This window comes from Terrapene carolina, unplaced genomic scaffold (genome assembly GCF_002925995.2).
Source record: "Terrapene carolina triunguis isolate 2854851 unplaced genomic scaffold, T_m_triunguis-2.0 Scaffold111, whole genome shotgun sequence".
Lineage (NCBI taxonomy): Eukaryota > Metazoa > Chordata > Testudines > Emydidae > Terrapene > Terrapene triunguis.
In genome coordinates this window covers 25,087,425-25,109,899 of record NW_020664462.1, presented here as the reverse complement: position 1 = coordinate 25,109,899, position 22,475 = coordinate 25,087,425, and the positions used below count along the sequence as shown (strand labels likewise).

Genomic DNA, 22,475 nt, shown 5'->3' with positions numbered 1-22,475 from the left:
CCTGTGACACACTAGAATAAGCAGATTTCCAGGTTTTTAAAAAGACATGACATGAAGAAAGTTGTTTCCCTTTTGTGCAGCACAGTGATTCTACAATTAAGATATACCTAATTACTAGTGTTTAGAACAGATGCAAATGTTGTCCAATTAAAATTCAAGTCCACGCTACAGATGAAACATCTGATTTTTGTTATGTTGCAGTAATGATGTTAGGTGGCTGGAAAATATACAAGAGATTCCCCCCCACCCCCCCATTTAGGCCATTGAAGGCAAAAATTAACTTGGGATATGCTTCAAGCATCAATTCAAGCTGAAGACCAAAGTCATCCTTCACAAACCACACTGTATTAAAGAGAACTACAAAAAGGTATTGTGAAGCTATTCCCCTAATTAGGCCATAAAATTGAAAAGATGCACATGAGAAATTGAAGCTATTTAATGTGAAGCTGTTTCATAACTGAGCTCCTAGACCACTTATTGTGATATTTAATATGACTGTAGGTTCTAGCAATTAAGACTCAACAAAGATTAGAAAGCTTTGCCAATTTCTCCAGATTCAAATGACTTGTTCTCAGACAACACACCAGAGATAGAAATTTTGCTTCTAGTCAGCTATTCCAAGTATTAAAAAACAAGCACAATGATTCTTATAATCTAAACACCCACAACATTCTGTTATTATTATCTCATTATAGCCATTACAATCCATAAGTATCCTCCTCAAAACTCTTAAAATGTTTTCACAGAATCGGACATTTCCAGATGGTATTCATACTATTTTTAACAGTTTGAATAACATATTGTTTCAGGGAGAGCAATTATATTTAAAAGGCGGTTCGGTCCTTTATCACATACAGTATCTCCATATTTTTAGAGCTCTTTCATGAGATGATCAAATGTTAAAGAGTCCTTCATAAATGCAATCCAGTGCTATTGTTTTGCCAACCCAAAGGACGGGAAGGAAGAAACATTCCTACTTCTAAAACATTTGGAAAAGAAACAGGAAAAATTTCAAGCAAGACAAATTAATACAACCTCAGGGGCAACAGCAAATTGACTACCAACATCTTGAATGGATTTTAGGAGACAAAGCAGCATTTTTAATTCTAAACAATTATAAAATACTTAAATATGATTTAAAAACTAGTTATATGAGTACCTGATTGCTAAATGGACCTATATCTATTCAGGACTGTCCAAACTTTGCCCAACTGAAGAGGTCATTTGGCAACATCCATGGAATCTGAGGCCATAGACAATTTGCATAAAATGGAGCAGATTGCTGATGCTCTCTGCTTTAACATGTATGCACAGCCCTCAGAGAAAGGTCCCAGTAAATGACATTGCTTCCACTCTGTTCTAAGTGTAGAATGGCTGTCTAGGATTTGTAGATTTCACTGGCCACATCACCATCGTGAATATAAGGGAAGCCACAGGCTGCACAGTACAACTCCATGGTTTGAACTCACTATACTGCCATGGTACTACCAGTTTCTGTATCACTTATGAATACACAATATTTATAACATAGGTGAAGCTCTACCAATCTGATATGCTATTTTGTACGTTTTACACAACACTAAGAATCAAAAGAGTAAGAGTATGCCCAGTCCTGTATAGGCACACAAGGGGTAGAGGTGGCTTAAGGTGCCTTTCCTTATTGAGTCATTGTGTATGGATTGGGCCCAATGCTACATGAACATAAGAACACCCCACATCTATCAGTGCAAGACTCCTCAAATTGGGTGGGAAGAGGTTAGGGACATAGCCTTGCTTCTTCTCCACATCAGCCAGCAGGCCTGACCTTGTACAGGGTGAGTTTGTGGGAGGGAAGCATCCACTGCACCCTTCCAAAAGGTGGCCATGCATCTTCATACCACCCCTAATGAGAGCAAGTGAACCAGCTCAAAATGTCTTCTAGTAAACTGGCATGTTTACAGTCACTTAGAAAGTGTTCAGTGATAACCCTTTTGTTATGCCCTTTTTTAAGATTCCTTTTTTGGTCAAATGAGGTTAAACCATTTGAAACTAATTCCCACTGAACACAGGATATCTGATGTCTGACAACAGGAAATCACTGTCAGTTGGTTCGCACAAAACAAAGCCTTTTAGAAAAAACATGGTCTCATGTCCCAAAAGACCTTAGGCATGTACTTTGGAAGAATGATCAAGATCGTTTTACACATTCTCTCATTCTTACTCACCCATTGGTTAACAGTAGATTGACAGCTAGCAGCACAAGACTGGTATTTAGCCTTGTTGCTGCATGAAATTGCTAGACATGGTGGGGAGGGGATGCAGAATTAATTCTATCCGTAGCTATTTTGGGGAATACTGACTCAGGCAAAATGACCTCAGTTTAAGTCATAGAATATTTTTAGGAACAAAGTAAGGAAAATGAGTGATCTTGTACATGAGTATAACTGCAAGACCAAATTATTTAATTAAGCATAGACTTTCTCAAACTGAAAACAAATTAAAAAAAAATAAGGGCAGAGGGTGAAAGTTCACTTTTCAAACCCTTTTTGTTAATATTTGGCCTAACGATTTTATTACTTCATTCTTCCCTAAACCTTCTTCATTCATAAACTTCTTCTAAATGGAATCAGGTTGATTTAAAAAAATCTTCTGAAGGGTGACAAGCGAAAATAGTACAACAAGAAGGTTAAAATTTCAATAATTTTAATACAACCCCTATTAGAATAATTTACCATTCATACTATTTGCATTCAGCATGGACTGTCATTTTACCAGCCCATTCTTACATAGTTCAATAATGATAAGGTTAGCTTTGAAGTGGTTCTTTTATGTTAATGACACATTCTCCACATGTTGGGTCACATTTGGGGTTAAAGAACTGGAAATGTAAATTAATGCCCATTAGGGTGGGTAATAGCTGATCATTAACTTCAGAATTTTATTAGATCTGCCAGCCTTACTCATTCTAATTAAAGAACAGTGGTAATTTTTTTTCCCAACACATCATTAATGTACTCTTCCATACTGACATTTTTCAACTTGAATTCAACTTTTTTCTTTTTCGGTTAAACTTTTTAATTTAACAAATTCAAATATAGTCTTATCGAAACTTTTCATACTAAATAATTAAAACAAACATGCTCATTTTAATCTCATTTTCTTGCTCTAGAAAGAAAAGTAGCTTCCGAGTGTTACAATCTGTGAATACATATGCAGGACACAAGCACTTATAAAGCCTAATCTAACAATCTAGAGAAATCTAAATGATAATTTTAAGTCTTAAAATAAAATATGTTTTGTTTTTTATTTGACCCCTTTTATAGTTATGAATCTGTTTTTAATCCTTCAAAGAAAATTAAACAACAATAACGTTCTTAACATACAGCAAAATAGGATACTTACAGGTCTCCATGCCTTCATCGTCATCATCTGCAACTGGTTTATCATATGATTTGTCAATTGCAGCTCTGAAGCTCTCATTGCAACCTCGTCCTCGGATTATCCGTGGGCGCGGACGATGGAAGGGAATGTCACCATTCAAAGTCACCTCAGCAACAGCCGTCTGTAGACTTTCTAATGAGCTGGATTTCTTCAGACCTAATGAAGGACCCACATCTCTTGTTGGGGAACCTTAGTGGTTAAAAAAAAATTGTTAATTAGGATTAGTACAAAGGATTGCATGCTTGATCCTTCACATTTATAGTGAAAGTCTGTGAGGATATACTTAACATTATTCCCATCATATCTGTAATCTGTAGGGATTTCATGTTGGTTTGAACAATGAATGAGTACGTCATGTCTTAGTCAATGACATCTTACATTTTCAGCATAACATCTAGAGAAAATATCTTGCCTGCTAATTTCAAGTAGCTTTTTCAACTGAATTTTAAAGACTTGCATCAAAACATTACAGTACACTAATTTTATAATGAAATGCGTCTGAATAATCTAATTAGACCTGATGGGACAAGTTCACATATTCATTGAAAAGGTCTGAAGTAGGGATCCAATTACTCAGGTAATACTTGACATCACCTGAAAAAGAACTGCAATTCTGGGACATAAAAGTGTTTGAGGGTGGTGGTGGGACTCGGAACCGTCTGAGACCATCTCCTATCAGTTAAACTTGAATCTTTTTAAAGGTGCGAATAAGAAATGAATGATATGATAAAGGATTTTCTTTCTCCTCTCTCTTCCCAGATTTCCTCCCTATGCTTGTGGACCAGATGCCTGACCTTTTATAATGAGGCAACCACACCTATGATCCAAATCGTCTCACTTCTCACAAGGTGGCATCATAATGTTCAAAATAGCAGAGTCAGGCTGGAAGAGCTGTCACTGAGACTTTTACCAAAGGAAAAAGGGATAGGAAGAGGGATGAACAGGAACAAATTTTGTCAGAAGTTCAGAAGCTCCATCAGGAATATGTGGTAGTTTGGTCTACGTGGCCAGAAGTGCAGGAGAATGGGGGAGAAATAATGAAATAGAATAGGAAGTCATCTGTGGTTACATAGGGTTTGCTGTTATGGGTAGCCTAATAGGTGAGATCTTGGGTCAGTCTCTAGTTTTATTATTGGAAGGTGGTGATGAAATAACAGTAAAAACCTCAAAAGGCTTGACTGATAGCTCATACGTGGGGATTCACAGAATCATCGTATCTACAGATAGAAGGCATACTGTACATTTATTGGTGTTCTGGCCAGCATACCTTTAAAGGTGCCACGTGATCACACTTCCAGTAATTTGTTTGGGAGACCACTACACAGGCTAATAGCTCTTATTATCAGAAAGATTTTCCTTAACTTTTCTTAGTTCCTCATACTAACTGCGAGGAAGTCCTCATTTTATGGTATTAAATAATTCCACTTCGCCATTGGTGTTCACACTCTTCACATTTTTTCAACTATTATCATATCCTCATTTAGTTGTCGCTTTGCCAAGCTATATGTACGTAACTCTTTTCAACTTCATAAATAAAACAATGTAGTCCTCCACCTGCCAACCCTTTTCACTGGTTTTCCCTGAACTTTCTCCCATTTTTGATTATCTTTCTGGTAATAAGATGCGTGTAACTGAATATATTATTCTAATAATAATAATATAATACCTAGCTTTTATACAGAGCTTTTTGTTAGCTGATCTCAAAGTGCTTTAACAAAGGAAATCAATAACTCCATTTTACAGAATGAGATAATGAGACACAGAGGGACAAAGTGACTTGCCCTCTGTCACTCAGCTGGTCAGTGAAGAGCCAGGAATAGAACAAAGCTCTCCTGAGTCCCAGTTCAGTGTTCTATCCACTAGGACACCTTGCCTCCCACAGGCATGTATTATTCATACCACAATGCACAATGATACTGTCATAAAGTGTTTATATTAGAAAGATGCCCAGTAGGCCCCAATCTGGATTTGGGCCTCATTGTGCTAGGTAACATTCAAAGAAAAGTAGACAACAGTCCAACCCATCTTCCTAGGACTATTATATGAAAGTAAATGTCTTAAATTTGAACTAAATATATTTAAATCTAAACCAGAAATTGTAAAACCACTGACCCCAAGCATAAGCTAATGCAACATTTCCCAACCAGCCTACCCTGGGGGCGTGCAAACGACTGGGAGTGCAAAACAGTGGCAATGCAAAATTTCCCAATTCTACTCACTAACATGGCAGAGTTGAAGAGGGGTGGCAGTTGAGTTTATTTTCCTAACTAGAGACTTAGCTCTCAAAAGTCTGAGAAATACTGAGCTAAACTGAACAGCCTGAAACCAAGTGAACTCAAATAGCAGCTGCCAAAGTGTTTTTTCCACAGCTGCGTTTTTGATTGCATGAACTTGCTGAAAAATCACTTCTTCCCCATAGCTGTGCAAACCCTGCAGAGTTTGATTCACACACAGGTCCACAAAAAAACACTGCAGTTTGGACCTCAGGCATTGGAAACAAACAAGCCCCTACAGATTCACTTGGAAGTTTAAATTTGTTGAACTCCCACCTCCAAGAAGAACCCTTCCTTTCACAGACAACTGATATCTTTGGAGGGTTGGGGTTATGGGGATAGTTGGGGGCATGGAACAGCTGTTGGGGTGAGCAAGGAAGGCCAGCTGGGAACAGGGAGTTTGATGTCTTCCCAGCTGTGCAAACAAACTTCACACCATGTTCGCCAAACTTTTGTGAACATGGGCTGAAGTTTGATGTTAATATTCACACAGCTCTCACCTCTTTTCATCAGATAAATATTTCTGATCTAGTCATTATCCTAAAAACTTTTACATAGATTACTTTCTTGCATTATGTGTATGTGCACTTGTACACACCCACATCCTCTTTTCTACTGGTGCCTGCAGTATAACAAAAGTGATGAGCTATTTACTTTTCAAGATTAAATTTTGTTAAAACCCATCCATGAGACAGAAAAAAAAATGCCTGCCAAAATTCTGAAAGACAAGACAGCTATGAATAAACCTGCTGTTTGATAGATTCACTTTCATATACAAAGGGAGAAGGTTATCCTATTACCTAGCAACTTACTGGAAGTTTTCTTACTGCAAAATGAAATCTGAAATACCTTTCTAAATGAAATGCTCTTATATCTTTTCCTAATTACTGAATGGCTATATACTCTTTTTGTAAACAGTAATTATAAAGCAAGCATTATGTGCCCATTTATGCTCATAAAGGACATTTTTAAAAATCCCATTTCCTGCTGCCCAATAAAGATTATTGTGAGAACAATATTTATGTAAGTCATGCTTTCCCAAAGGGAAAGTTAGATGGGATATGACCTAATGTTCCCAGAGTACTGTAAAACTAATAATGGATTGCAGAAATGGTAGGAATATTTATTGAACTTGGGTGGCCATCAACATAAATGTGGACAGGTTGCAGAAGCTGAAAAAGTCAAGTATCGCCACAGAAGTAATGTAAGTACTGTGATCATAAAGTTATTTATATTTCAATACAACACTATCATCTGTGGCCATTTCATAGCAAGGCAACTGTTTTGAAAACATATGGTTATGTCTTCCTTTAAACTGAGCAGATAAGTTCAAGATCTGTTTGAACAGGATAATCATAAAGACAGTGGTTAGCCACAAATCCTTGAGAAACTTCGTTAACATTTTTTTAAATAAGTTAATTTCAAAATCTATGAGACATCATAAAATTGCCTTTTTCCACTATAGGGCTAATAGGAAAATATCAACTTTTTTCCACAGTTACAGTTTTGACAGTAATCACCAGAAATATTATACACTCAAAATCAATTTCTACTTCTTTTAAATTTAGTTTGAAGTCTTAATTTAAAGAAATACAGGATTTTCTCCCCCTGCCCCATATTGTGCGTGTGTGTGTGTGTATTTTGTTATTTTAAAGTTTTAAGTTATCAGCATTTTCCTCCCCAATATTTTTTCCTGACAAATGACTGTTGATGTAGCCAGCCATCTGTAACCAAGCAACACTCCCAATGAAAACCATGCTGTGTGCACCCACTCCCTTTGCACTGTATATAGATGTTCATTCATTCACCCAAGTGTCCCCCCCAACCCCCCCCCCCCCCCGCCCCGGCCGCACTTTCTCTGGCACATACATCATTGCTCCTTATAAGGCATGTACTTGCACCCTTATGGCACCTAGGTGACCACCCTCAGGAGTGCGGCATGCTTCTTCAGACTGCAAACACCCTTTCTCAGAGGGCACTGCTAGGCACCCTCATCCCCGCGTGAACATATGCATGCCTTGTATAACCCCTTATGCACACATTCCTGCAACCCATCTGCTCTTTGTCCCCACTCTGACCACATACACCACTCCTTCTGAGTGCTCCAAAGTAACCTTATGTGAGACATCCACACACACACACCCCCACAGATCATTTTACCTACCACACATCCTCACTTACCCAGCATAAACATGCATCTCAGACCACACATACTCCTGACAGTGCACATCACATGCCCCTCCGCCCTTTGCTGATCCTTTTATTGTCCCCACATCATAGTAGCTAAGCATTATCTCACAGAACATACTCCCACACTACCTCATAGCACATGTGTACTCATGGAGACATATGATACACATGACTCATATATACCTACTTGCTGCCCCTTCCAAATGCCTTAGTTCTCCTATTCTACTGTGCTGAACTCCCCTGCTCTAACAACTACACATACTTTCTCCCCCTTTGATATTATATTAAGTATTTATATAGTGTCGTAACTTTGCCTGATGATTTCCAAAGATAAAAATCATATGCAATCCCTGATTCAAAGGATGTATGATGTTTCTTTTATCACTGATTATTTTAAAAAGTCTGTAAAATTAATTTTTAATTGAATTTTCTCTTCTAAATAATTTAGTGCACTTATTTTCTTTCTTTTAGAAAGCTGTTCTTGATCCTGCAGATGTTTAAATCAAAACTGGAATCATTGCTAAAAAAATTAATAAGACAGTTGACTTCAGTTTCTATCCTCAATAAAACTATAAAAAATAAATTACCGCCTGAGATTTAAAGTCATCCTGCTCTCTAATTAAAATAGTCTCAAATAGGAGTGTAGTATTTTATGCTAAATGGGGAAAAAAAAAAACAGTACGCTACACAGTGGCAGACATTACTGATGATATAAAAACCTGCCCTGCTTCTTAACTGTAAACTTGTGCAAGTCTACAAAGTCTATTATTTTATTTTATTTTTTTATTGGTCACACAAGAGCAGCGAGTCAGTGAATTTATTTCCTAACAACCACTCTATTAAGTTCTGATAAACTAAAAATAGAATTATTTTTTCTATTTGTTTTTCCACACTAAAGGAGCAACATTTTGGTTTAAAGAAAGAAATAACAAGCAATTATATCCACTATTGAAAATCGGGGGAAGTTTTTTGAAAGCTGATGATATTCACCATGAAAAAAACAACAAATGATTTAGATAAGCTCTGAAAGACATCTTTAGCATTACAACAAGGTGTATATAGAAATAAGAACCAACTACAGTTACTGTATGCTTAAAGCTGGATAAATGAGCCATGCTCAATTGCCACTGAATATACTTCTAACCTTTGGAATGAACTGTAAACACTGCAAGGATTAGACAGTTCAAGTGAACTGAAGAAAGAAAAATAATTAAAAATCTATTATAGTACCTAGTACTGGTGAGAACTTTGCTTTCCATTTCGGTCAACACAATTAAACCCAATTTCACTTTTAACAGAGTTTGAGTTTATTTTTCTAAAGTAAATATGCTGAAGTTTTCCATTTTATATAGCTCATCAGAATGTAGCTCATCACATATATTAAACCTTTTAAAACCTCATATAAAAATTTTCAGCCAAACTACTGTAAGTGATTCATTTAATTACAGTATCTATCTTCAGCAATGGCAGAACTCCATTGGTTATATACAGAATCTGGTTAACATCATGGAAAAAGAAAGGAATAAAATCAAAGCACAATAAATTGTCTTCTTCCTTTTTCGAGCCACTGAGGCTGTAAATAAAATATTTATCTTGCTTAGCCCAGGTGGCTTCGTGGTTAAGGTCATGCCCTTTAACCCAAGTCGTACAACTTGGGTCTCCTTGGAACTTAACATAAGTTTTCTATGTGGAATGATTTGCATCTTACAAATAAAACCTAAAATAGTGTGCACCCTTAAATACAAGAATTATATTTTTCTTATTGCACATGTGGGTCTTTAGGCAGTATAGTCCCTGCTCTATCCTAAAAACAAGCTAAAAAGGAAACTAATATTTATTTTTGATAAATTAGTAGCTGATCCTGTAGCTTTTAGTAGTGCTTAGTAATGCAAGTAGTCCCAGGAGCAGTGCGAATAATTGGGAAAAAGGGAAAAAATCAAATAAAGAACTGAAAAAGTAAAATAATAATAGTAATAATAATTCATTTTGGATTAAACAAGATACTTCATTCATTAAACAAAAAGTTTATTTTTTGAGATTTTTAAAAAAGGTAAAATTCAAAACAAAAAGACAATAAAAATTGAAGCATTTCATTTTGAAAATGCTGAAACAAAAAGTTTCAATGTTGTGTTTCTTCTTTCTGACAAACAATTTGTTAAATATTTCAGTCAACCTGAATCTGTATTTTTCAGCAAAAAAAGTTTTGGAAGAAAACTGTCACACAGCTCTACCCAGGAGTAGGGTTTACTCCCATCAATAAAAGTTACAGAATTGGTTCCTGTGTTCCAATCCTACAAAAATGTACACACATTTAACTTTATGCACCAAGCAGTCCCATTGAAGTTAACAGGATTACTCTCAATTTGTAAAGTAAAAAAAGTACCTAACTATTTGCAGCATGTTGGCCTTAGTCAGCAAGATTTTAAGAGTTATTCCTATTGTCTCATAAAGGTTATTAGTTTATGATACACGTTTTTTCAGTCTATTGTTTACTCTCTAAAATGTGGTTTAAACAGAGAAGCAACTGTAAAATACTAATAATAAATGTGAGTGGGACGTCCTATTCCCTGAGTCATGCTAAAAATAAGTAATACTTTCAGGTTTAAAAGGTGAATTATTCCTAATTAGAGCTAAGTAATGTTACTATGTCCTCTGGATCTAGCCTAATTAAAATAGCATTCCAAAGGTCAAAAGCTAACTTGCATTAATAAATCATAAAGGCTCATGATTGCAGCTGGCACATTATTTTAATTACTAATAAAAATTATGCTTTGAATGCTATTTTTCATAATCATATAAAATCTGTTAGGATGCGTAGGGTATGAAATATGATGCTCTGTTTTGAATTCTAAAGGAAATTCAGCATGTACTAAGAATTTACAACTCAGACCCATGGTATGTGTCTGATGGCCATCTTAATGCAAAGATAGAAACTTTAGAATTAAACTAATTATTTGCAAGCATGATGTTAACACTGCAATAGCTAAACAATCAGCTTTCTCTGGTCATCCCATTTTAAGTTAGAATTCAAGGCCTAAAGAACAGATTTCAGGATTTTTGAAAAAGAAAAAGAAAATCAAAACTAAAGTGAAAATGTATGAATTTCAGGAATGTAGGAACTGGTACACAGTTATACTGAATGACCTGCTTTGAGTATACTACCCAGATATATTTAGCTCTACACAGTATTTTCTCTGTTCTGTGCTACTTGATTATTCACAACAATAGAAAACAGCCATGCGAGTATTGGAATATTCATGTTTTCATGCAATGTGATTGGCAGTTCTGTAATTGTGGTTAGCTGCTTTGACCAAGGTTTCTATAGCAACAGCCTTACTGTCAATTCTTACCTGTTTTCTGGTCATCCATTGTACTGAGCTTTGTCTCGTCAGCTACTGTTAAAAGGTAAATGTATAAGGTTAGCCCAGTTAGTGCCCACACCCCACATGCATACAACATTCCAATTTTCTAAGTTAGGAGGCATTGGTAACGTCACACTTCATGCAAATAATATGCAACACTGAGCAAATATTCTTGATAAAAACAGCAGCAAACTAGTAACCATCATGCAATTTGTCAGTCACTTTCATATCACAGGCAGGTACAATGTTATTTACATGTTAGCGCATCACAACTAGCCAAGGCAAGTCAACACCACCAATCTTACTTTAGAGAAGGTGGTGAAGTAAGGATTTTAGTTAAGATATCCACAAATATTATAAAGCAAAAAGTACTCCTTGCATTTTATTAATGTCAGCATTTAGAATTTTTATTGTATAAACACTCAAAATCTGCTTATTAAGGTTACTAGATTCTGCACTTCAAAACCTGAATCCAATGACACATCTATGGATAGCTTAGTTAGAAATGTTTTATACCTGATTGTTTCATCACTTAAGAGATTATGTCCGTAAATGGAATATTTAATTCCCTGTTTTGGTTGCTGCTACAGTATACGATTTCCGCCATACATATTACTGTACGGCCTAAACCAGAGGTGGGACTGGGCCACATTCTCTAATATGCTGCTTAATTTGTATCACCATTATTTTCAGTAAGACTTATTGTAGACTGCTAGGATATCAAATAGTCAAGGACAGTTATGTTTATTTAAGGTATAGCCTTAAATTGAGAATATGGATCTCTTCCCAATGTCAACTCAATAGAAGTAGTTACTTTTTAAAAAACAGTATTCAGTGGTTTATTTTTAAGTACACATTTTCACCTGCTATGAAATATCTGATAGAGACAAGGTGGTGCAGTAATATCTTTTACTGGACCAACTTCTGTTGGTGAGAGAGAGAGACAAGCTTCAAGTCTGGAAGGAGAGCTCTGTGTAACCTCAAAAGCTTGTCTCTCTCACCAACAGAAGTTGCTCCAAATCTCACCCACCTTGTCTCTCTAATATTGTGGGACGGCTACGGCTACAACAATACTGCATACAACAATTAAGCTTCTTAGCATATAAGTATATACCCATGTATATTCATATACATTTGTATGTTTACAACAAGCAAATTTATAGATATTTACAAACTGTACATACAGGTTGCTTGGCCACTCATGTTTTTATACCACTCCATCACACATACATGTTTAGCTCTGTGTGTCAATCATATATGACAAATGACAAAAATCAATATTTACAACATCAAAAATAAAGCATTCAAAATCAGATAAAGCATTCAAAGAAATATCACTCACTACCTAAATCCATGCTTTTGGATTTTCGCGTTTTAACAAACTCCAACTGACTGGCATCTGAAAATTGCTTTGTGCGTTTTTCTGACATGCTCTGGCGTCCGAAACCCTCTCGCTGGAAGGCAAGCACTGGATCAGCATCTGGACTAAGAGTGCTGTGGGAAGGAAAAAAATCATGCAGACATTTATCAAGATCATGCAACCCCCTCATATGCAAAGAAAAGTCTTTATTTGGTACATGATTTCTACCTTCTTTATCTGTTGATAAGGCAGCCAATTTTAAATAAACCACTGATGTAAATGGAGTTGCATCAAGAATGAATCTGGCCTATTGTGTCCACAGCAACAGTGATTTAACAAGCATCAATAATTAAAAGCCTACTGAGCCTTTATGGAAAAAATGTGTATATAATCCCTATGCACACCAAAACACATGCAGTAAAAACACACAGAGCTATTAGCATGACAGTGCAGTTTACTTTGACTTTCCGTATATATAGGAATAATTTTTTGAGTATTTCTCATTCTTAGTGACACATATGGTTTGTTTTCCAAGTAAGTTTATAGTATAGTAGTAAAGCACAAATGTGCTGTCCTATGTGAAGTCACATGAATTTCTCTTAAACTTTGCAGTTAAAGAACTGGGATGAACCCTTCCACCCCAAAAACAAAACAAACAAATCCAAAATTCTCTTGTGAATTTTTCAGTGTATTTTCTGGATTTAGCCTGTCTAGAAATACTGCCCTATCATTTCCCCCATCTTATTTTATTGGGGGGGAAAGGATAGTGTTGATTAAGTCACTGGTGTCTGGATTCAGTTCCTGGCTTTTCCATGGACTTCCTGTGTGAACTTGGGCAAGTCATTTAGCTCTTTATCTAGAAGGGACTGCAATATGTCCAGGAGTGTTTGAGGATAAATGTATTAATGCTTGTAGAATGAGGAGGGAAACTGGAGAAAGAGGGTCAAGATTTGGGGATGGATCTAGTTTGGTTTGGCACTAAGTGGCTCAGGAGTGCTGGCTAAACCTTGACTGCTAGCTCTTATACTAAAGAATCAATGTGTAAATCTAAGTCTAAAGATTCATATACTGTAGTTATGCATTGATTTACTTTGTAGAATATGAATGAGTTTTGGGATAGGTGCATGAGATAAGGATAGGTGAATGACTGACAATGGATGTATGCTCACAAGTGACAGCCATGCAATACTTTTCACTTATACAGGCCCTGATCCTGTCCCACTGAAGGCAATGTCCAATGTCTTTTGACGTTAGTTAGTGGTGTTGGCTCAGACCCATAGTATTTTACATCTAACTATTGCAGCCATTTCTAAGGTACCTGTCTCTGTGGTACCCAACGCCATGATTTAGCAAAGCATTTAAGCACATACTTAACTTCTTTGTTGTATTAGGGGCTAAGCGCTCTACAAATATTAACAATTTAATTGTCACAATATTCCTGTGAAGTAGGTGTTATCCCCACATTACAGAAGGAGAAAACTGAATTTTTAAAAAATGTATGGCAGTGCAACTGTGAGCTGAATATGGCTCACATGGGTTTGAGAATATGTTCTCAATTACTTCAATTAAACTTATGATCTGATTATGAGATCATAAACGTCTTTCCAAAGGTCACACAGGAGCTCACAACTAGTATTGGATGAGTTGGTATAATATTAAAGTGAGGAATTCCTTTAGCAACAGCTGTTAATGTGGTTTATGTAAGTTAGAAATGCTCAGTTTCATCTGGCTGAAGAGAATACATCGTGTGCTTCTTTCTTTGCAAGGGCTAAATTTCTAACCCTGTTTGTTTTGGCAGCGTACTCCTTTTTTGGTTTGATCTTCTTCACATAATTGCTTATTTATCCAAGATATATCATATTTCTTTTAAAGCTGAATATCATGTCCATGTAAATTCAGGTTTGTGTATGTTTATTCATTTAAAGTCATATCCACATGCTAAAACTTGATGATTAAATAAAAATTTCAAAAGTAGATCAAGGAGTGTGGAGAGTGGTATGTTCTGAACACAGGTGAAGGGCCAGGAATTCCTGAGTTCTGATCCCAGCTCTTAAACTGACTGACTCTGCTTCTGAGTCCTTGAGCAAATCATTTAACCTCTCAGTTTCTCTTCAGCTTCCCCATCTATCATACTTATCTCTCCCTCTGAGCTATTATGAGGACCAATTACTTAATATTTGCAAAACATGCTAAAAGTTATAGGTGCTACGTAATTACAGTACAAAGAATTACTTTCTCTCTCATCTAGATGCAAAGTACCACAAGTCTCAATTTAATTGAAATCTAGCTTGCTAGAAATATCAGAATGCCACATTATGCTACCAGTTTTAATGTCCACAATAATAAAGAATTTAAATATATTATTAATGAGGCAATACCTATTTCAATAATTAACAAAGACCAACATCATAGCCATTTGAACACATACACTTTCCAAATGTAACTCAAAAGCACATCTATATGGTAAATATCCATACGTTAAAAAGGCAAGAAGCATAGTTGAGTAACTAACACCCCAAAATAGCTAATTTTAATATTTTTCAGCTATGTTAAAGTCACCTTCTTTCTCACATTACTGCAACTCAGTTAATACTCATCACAATTTACTATGTTCTAGCATACTTAACAAATAAGATTTCTGGAACGACAGCTGATTCTTAAAAGAATGTAACCGTCTACTGACCCTCAGTGTTATTAAAATTCCACTTATTAATCCTGTCTTATTGCCCCTTTGTTTTCATAACATTTTCATCAAGGATTAGGGAGATATTGTCAGGCTGGAAAAGCTTACATTTTCTGCGGTGATTCAGAACAGCTGCCATTCTTGTTTGGATAACCCTTCGTCCATATTCTTAGCTTTACCCTTTGAGCCTTCCAGCAATATCATACAATGCACCTTCATTTTATAAATCTTCCTTCACCCATTAGCAGCAGGAAATTAATGCAACAATCTACTTCTGCTGCTATTTATTTTTTACAAATAAAAAGCATTATATATGAGTAAGGCCCTAAACTGATCTGCTCTTTTACCTGCAATTGTATCTAAAGACCTCAACAATTTCTCATAAAGGAAAAGATTTAAAGGTTTTTGTACAAAATGAATTCCACGATATCTAATCTATTTTCTTTGCTGTTATTTTCATTTAAGCTTAGAAAGGTATATGAATAGTAAGTTACACTGCAGCAGTAAATGTAAAAAGCATCTGCAGATTTCAAATGGGCTTTTACTTTATGGTATAGGTTCTCCCCCACCCAACCTCCATTCAGCTGAAAAATTCATTCAGAGATAAGTATTACATGACGTCTTAACTGCTGTTCAATTTAAAAATCTTAGATTTACAGCTCTAAAATCTATAACAAAAAAGAGACAGATGGACATTTCAAGGGCCCAAATTACAGGTGAGACTTTTCTACACGAAAAGTTGCAATATTAACAGAAAAGCAAAGTGTAGATTGAAAAAAAGTTATTTTTACTACAATCATTAAAACACTGTTTAGAATCAGCAAGATCAATCCCTAAACATCAACTCAAATAAACATAATATCAAAACAGAAGTAGCTGACTGGTGCAAATCAGAACCAAAGGGCATTGCCACTGCTATTTTATTAAGATATTGCTGACACATTCATAATAGACCCAGGAGATGGGGCTAGTAAGAAAATTCTAATTCTTCACTCTGCTTGTGTTAATTATCACTACACCCTTAGGAGGTGGTTCCATAGAGACAGTCTTTTATTTTGCTCATTGCAGTACATAATTACTAGACTTGCAAATTAATGCACATTTCTCTTAGATCTGTACTAACAATATGCAATATTTCTTTTATTAAGAACAATAAACAAGTTAATAATGGGACTAATACATTAGCCATTGGAGCTCAGATGTAAAAATCTACATATAAGATCACAGATTCAACCCAACTGGGAGGTTAAGCATGAGGTAATTTGGTTTCAATATTTTAAATTATGGGAAATATTAGTATACTACTTCTGCAGTACTTATAAATCACAACGCTGAACATCATATTTATCCTAAATATTCAGGAAATCTTAACTTGTTAAATGTTATGTGAGCATTAACATATAACCAGCAGGCCTAAATTAATTTCTAAATAGATTATCTAAAAAATATTCATTACCTTAAATACACTAAAAGCTGATGCATGTGTGATAAAAGTCTCCTAAATATATACTGGTACACAAAATAAAATCTTCGGTTTTATTTTGCAGATATCTTATTTATAGAGAGAATTATAAATTAACATTTTCCATTGGAATTTATCTTTAATGTTTTATAACCTTAAGCTTTTAACAAGGCCGTCCTACAAATGCTGAGATTTTCTGATTAAACGCAAGGCTGGCTCATCTTATAATTTGACTACATAATATTAATTCTGTTAACACAGCTATATACCAATTTGGTCCTAATAATAGTTGGTAACACTTTTCTAAATGTGTTTTGACACTGCATAAAACTATACAGCTAAAAAGTAAAAGCCCATCAAAATTATCTGCACGGACTCTCTTACTGAAAAAATGGCAATTAAAGGTTTGAAAATGTTGTGGTCTGAATGTTGGGTGACCATATGTCCCAATTTTATAGGGACAGCCCTGATATTCGGGGCTTTTTCTTATATAGGTGCCTATTACCCCTCACTCCTTTTCCGATTTTTCACGCTTGCTATCTAGTCACCCTATCTGAATGTTAAAAAAAAAAAAAAAAAGAAGATTAATATTCAGTGTAGCTAACCCTTAAACTAAAGAAAAATAAATTATTACAATTGACTATCATTTTCATGCTCTGGACTATGGTCTTACCAGTCTGTAGATTCATTAATTGTGGCTTTAGCCCATGCGCCAACATCTGTGGTTCCAAATCCCACATCATCATGGGAGCTGGAAGATGACTGGTCAGAAAGATGTGGTGGAAGTACTGGCAGTCTATCGTCTTCAATAATAACAGTGTCATCTTGTGGCATGTTCACTGTTGGAGACAGCTGGTATTTACCTGTTCAATATGGGGAGGAGAATGGAGGAAGTAACTGTAGATAAAGACCTGAATATTACATATCATATATTCTCCAAATGATAAAATGTCATGTCAAATCTGTCACATCATTGATAAGACTGATGTAACACAATTAGTAAAATTACATGTGACTTAAGAACATAAGAATGGCAGTACTGGGTCAGACCAAAGGTCCATCTAGCTCAGTATCCTGTCTACCGACTGTGGGCAATGGCAGGTGCCCCAGAGGGAGTGAACCTAACAGGTAATGATCTAGTGATCTCTCTCCTGCCATCCATCTCCACCCTCTGACAAACAGAGGCTAGGGACACCATTCCGTACCCATCCTGGCTAATAGCCATTAATGGACTTAACCTCCATGAATTTATCCAGTTCTCTTTTAAACCCTGTTATAGTCCTAGCCTTCACAACCTCCTCAGGCAAGGAGTTCCACAAGTTGACTGTGCGCTGTGTGAAGAAGAACTTCCTTTTGTTTGTTTTAAACCTGCTGCCCATTAATTTCATTTGGTGGCCCCTAGTTCTTATATTATGGGAACAAGTAAATAACTTTTCCTTATTTACTTTCTCCACATCACTCATAGTTTTATATACCTCTATCATATCCCCCCTTAGTCTCCTCTTTTCCAAGCTGAAAAATCTTTAATCTCTCCTCATATGGGACCCGTTCCAAACCCCTAATCATGTTAGTTGCCCTTCTCTGAACCTTTTCTAATGCCAGTATATCTTTTTTGAGATGAGGAGATCACACCTATACGTGGGCGTACCATGGATTTATATAAGGGCAATAAGATATTCTCCGTCTTATTCTCTATCCCCTTTTTAATGATTCCTAACATCCTGTTTGCTTTTTTGACCGCGGCTGCACACTGTGTGGACATGTGAGAACTAGCCACGATGATTCCAAGATCTTCTTCCAGATTAGTTGTAGCTAAATTAGCCCCTATCATATTGTATGTATAGTTGGGGTTATTTTTTCCAATGTGCATTACTTTACATTTATCCACATTAAATTTCATTTGCCATTTTGTTGCCCAATCACTTAGTTTTGTGAGATCTTTTTGAAGTTCTTCACAGTCTGCTTTAGTCTTAACTATCTTGAGCAGTTTAGTATCATCTGCAAACTTTGCCACCTCACTTTTTACCCCTTTCTCCAGATTATTTATGAAAAAGTTGAATAGGATTGGTCCTAGGACTGACCCTTGGGAAAAACTACATACTTCTTACTACATAGAAGTCTGAAAATATACAATCAAGTACTTGCATCCTACTGAAGGAGAACATTAACTGGCTTAGGTTGTGATCCTCAGAAGGAATAAAGTCAATGGGAACTGAAGGGATTCATCACCTCCCATGATCCAGCCCTGGGTGATCAAGGCCAACATTTTCCAACTTGGTTTACTAACATTAAGAACTTAAATTCATATTCAGATGTCTGACCAAATGGCTTAATTTTCAGAAGTGTTCAGAACTCGTAGCTAGAGCTGGCTGAAAAATTTGAAATTTGGAAAAAAATTTATTATAAAAGAGTTAAATGAATGTATGAATGAATGAATGAATAAAATCACCTATGTAGGTGCCCAGATATAGATTTTAAAACATGAATTTATGCACCAAACTTGGAAAATCTAGCCCAAGACCTTAATTCTGTTCCCATTGAAGCCCAAGTGAATTTTGACATTGATGTTAAAGGGAACAAGACAGCACCCTGATGAATCAAAGAGATGACATAAGGGCTTGACATTGCACCTCATATGTGAACCAGCTTCAGTGGGACAACTCCTGCAGGCAAGAGTTGTAGCACTGGACCCTAAGGAGTTTTACAAATTAGTGAAACGTTGTTTCTTCCCAGCTAAAAGCCAATTTGTATTTTTTTGAAGATACCACCACTATCTAAATATACATAGAATTATATTTTCCAGTAATATTTTCTATGGCATTTTGAGTAACACACTTTTCAACCTGTTTAACAAAAAGCAGATGTAACTTTTAAATTTATATAAAAGCCCTACATCACCAGAATAGACTAAACAGATACAAATATGTCACAAAGGGGCTTTTTTATGACAATGTTCAGTAATATCACTATAATTTTAGCCTGAGTCACCATTTCCTGTTTTTCAATGCAAATATGCTCAGGGTTAAAGAACAAGTGAAGATATTTAGTAGAACAGTAAAACTGATGCTACAGAAAATGATCAGCCTTAAAACTTTGTCAGTTTAGCCTTAAAAATATAAGATTACCTCAATATTTGTAATATTACTGAGATAAACTTACTTATACTTGCTATAAGGAATACCAATCATACTGCAAATATGGAAATAAAGTTATTCAGTTATCTAAGGCAACTGGCAAGTTATTAAGAGTGACTCCAGTGTATTTGTTACTCAAATTCTTCCATGCGATATAAGCTTCTTTGTAACTCAACACTACCCCTCTAGACATTGTTGCCTGCTAAAAAATTGCCTTCTAAAAAGTTTGGTTGTTTCCTGGGCATAGGCTTAAATATTTCCAATAAATCACCATGAAACAAAATGGTAAATGTTGCAGGAAACTTTGGTTTGATATAAAATGTAATTACCAAAACCGTCACCCTTATCATGAACAACAGAGAACAAGTTTTATGAAATCAGATGACTTACCATATGGTATGGGTATATTATATATGTATATGTAATATAAAGACAGAACCCCATGGTGCTGTATAGTAATAATGTACTGTGTTATAAACAGTACCAAGAGTTGGAAATGTTTTGTTAAAATGAGCCACACATGGCCAGATATTAATATTTTGCTCATCGCTTATAATACACATAAGTACAAGTGGAAAAACCTGTATGGAGTTATGGGATCTATAGCAATTCTAATTTTTTCCCCTTTTATATAATCATGCTGCTGTACTGTTACTTTAATTTTCCCAATAAATTGATACAAAAGAACATTAGCTAACCCAACAGGATATTAGCTAATTGAATGTATTTTATATGGTTATTTAAAGAAAATTTTGTGGCTGAATGAGATATTTTCTAAAATAGATGAAAATTATTGGAATACATTGGTACTAAATGGCAAACAACCCATCATTGTCAAACTGAAATGAATGTGTTCAGTTTGCATAACAGCTAATTCTTTGCCCAGCAATCACTTCTTTGATGGACAGGTTAATGGTTAGCCTGGTAATGTACTCCTTTTCAAACATATTGCCTACAAGATTGTTAACTCTGTAGTTAATAATGTCTCCAAAGAGTTGATTATGAGAAAGTAGAACCTTATTGCATTTTATAGATTGAACTTCCAGTTTGAGAGGCTAAAGTAATTCAGTAACATTTTTAACTTTTCCTCTACCACTCTTAATATTTGACAAGAGTGAAGAATTTTATTTTATTTTATTGTATTTTATTGATGTGATTTAAAGGGCCCAGGGCTCTGCTGCGGTAGCTCCGGCGGTGATTTAAAGGGCCCGAAGCTCCCAGCCGCCGCTATCGCAGCCGGAGCCGGCGATTTAAAGGACCGCTTCTTCCGGTTGAGGCGACGCACCTTCCAGTTGAGGCCCTGCCCCCTTGCTCAGGACTCCCGCGTACCGGTAAGTCCTTTAAGTTACTTTCATCCCTGGAGGCGTGGGGTCTGCTGCTGTCTGAACTTACAAGACAACAGGCTGACACACTCCCTGTCACCCTCCCCCCGCCCCCGATTTGAAAAGCACGTTGCAGCCACTTGCACACTGGGATAGCTACCACAATGCACTGCTCTCTGTGGCAAAGCCACTGCGCTTGCAGCTGACAGTGTAAACACATGGCAGTGTTTTCCCTGCTGCGGTCTCTGTGGGTTGGTTTAACTCCTGGCACTCTACATCTGCAAGTATAGCCATGCCCTGAGATTGACATTGCCTTTCATCCCAAAGTCATTAGAGAGGCAAGGTTGGTGAGGTAATATTTATTAGACCAACTTCTGCTGGTGAGAGAGCTTCACCCACCTTGCCTCTCTAATAACCTGGGACCAACACAGTTACAACTACACTGCATACAATCTAAGTCATTGTTATTCTAACCAAAACCTTGACAAATAACTTCTGATTAGTCACCTTTAGCATCAAACCTTGCTACGGTCATAAGAAATCAGCAAGCATTCAGGCTGCAACTAAAGCTAGGGGATGCAAGATGACTTTGTACTAAAACATTTCCTCAATAAAAATAATTTACAGTGAAATCAGCTCTATATTTGTGTATGACAGAAATCAGTTGCATAATGGACAATAAATAGCTATAGTACTTCAGAAAAAAAGTTCTTTAACTTTTAAGCCTGGGCACAAGCAAGTTAGTATAAGACCACATGATTTTATTTTAAATTTCACTTTGGAGGAATTGCAGAAATGTTGCCTAGAAACACTTTTGAATCTAGACCAAAAAAGACCAAAACTAGAAATCCAGCAAAGACGACAGGCATAAATCCTTATTGTTAGGCCCAGATGAGAGGCACCTCATGCAGGTGAATCCAAATTTTCACAGAGGAAGTATGGTAATAGCATGGATAATATACCTCAGTTATCAGGGAAGTAAAAAATTCTAGGAAATCTCAAATTATAAATGCTAATAGAACTGCTAGGTCTAATGGATTGTGTGTGTGCTTGTTATGTGGTTTATATTACTAACACTGTGGTTGTTTTGCCTATGCCAAAACAAGCAGGGGTTTGTGGTTACTGACCACTTCTGTAACAACAGGTAATGCAAAGACATTCATGTTGTGCTATTTAGTACACATTGACTCATACAGACACTCATACAACATGAGGCAGAAGATTGCAATAACTAGGATTTTATTTGATCAAAGAAGAAAAACTTATCAG

At 36.0% G+C, this 22,475-nt stretch overlaps 1 protein-coding gene across 1 annotated transcript in view; it reads right to left on the bottom strand.

Moving 5' to 3' along the window:
* PARD3 (par-3 family cell polarity regulator) overlaps positions 1 to 22,475 on the bottom strand; it is a 386,953-nt gene that overhangs the window by 181,750 nt on the left and 182,728 nt on the right. Inside the window, exons 14-17 of the mRNA XM_029911630.1 lie at positions 17,424 to 17,613; positions 12,591 to 12,739; positions 11,234 to 11,278; positions 3,382 to 3,609 (exon numbers count right to left, since the gene is read on the bottom strand). Coding sequence (XP_029767490.1) covers positions 3,382 to 3,609; positions 11,234 to 11,278; positions 12,591 to 12,739; positions 17,424 to 17,613 — 612 coding nt within the window. The remainder of the gene's footprint in view (positions 1 to 3,381; positions 3,610 to 11,233; positions 11,279 to 12,590; positions 12,740 to 17,423; positions 17,614 to 22,475) is intronic.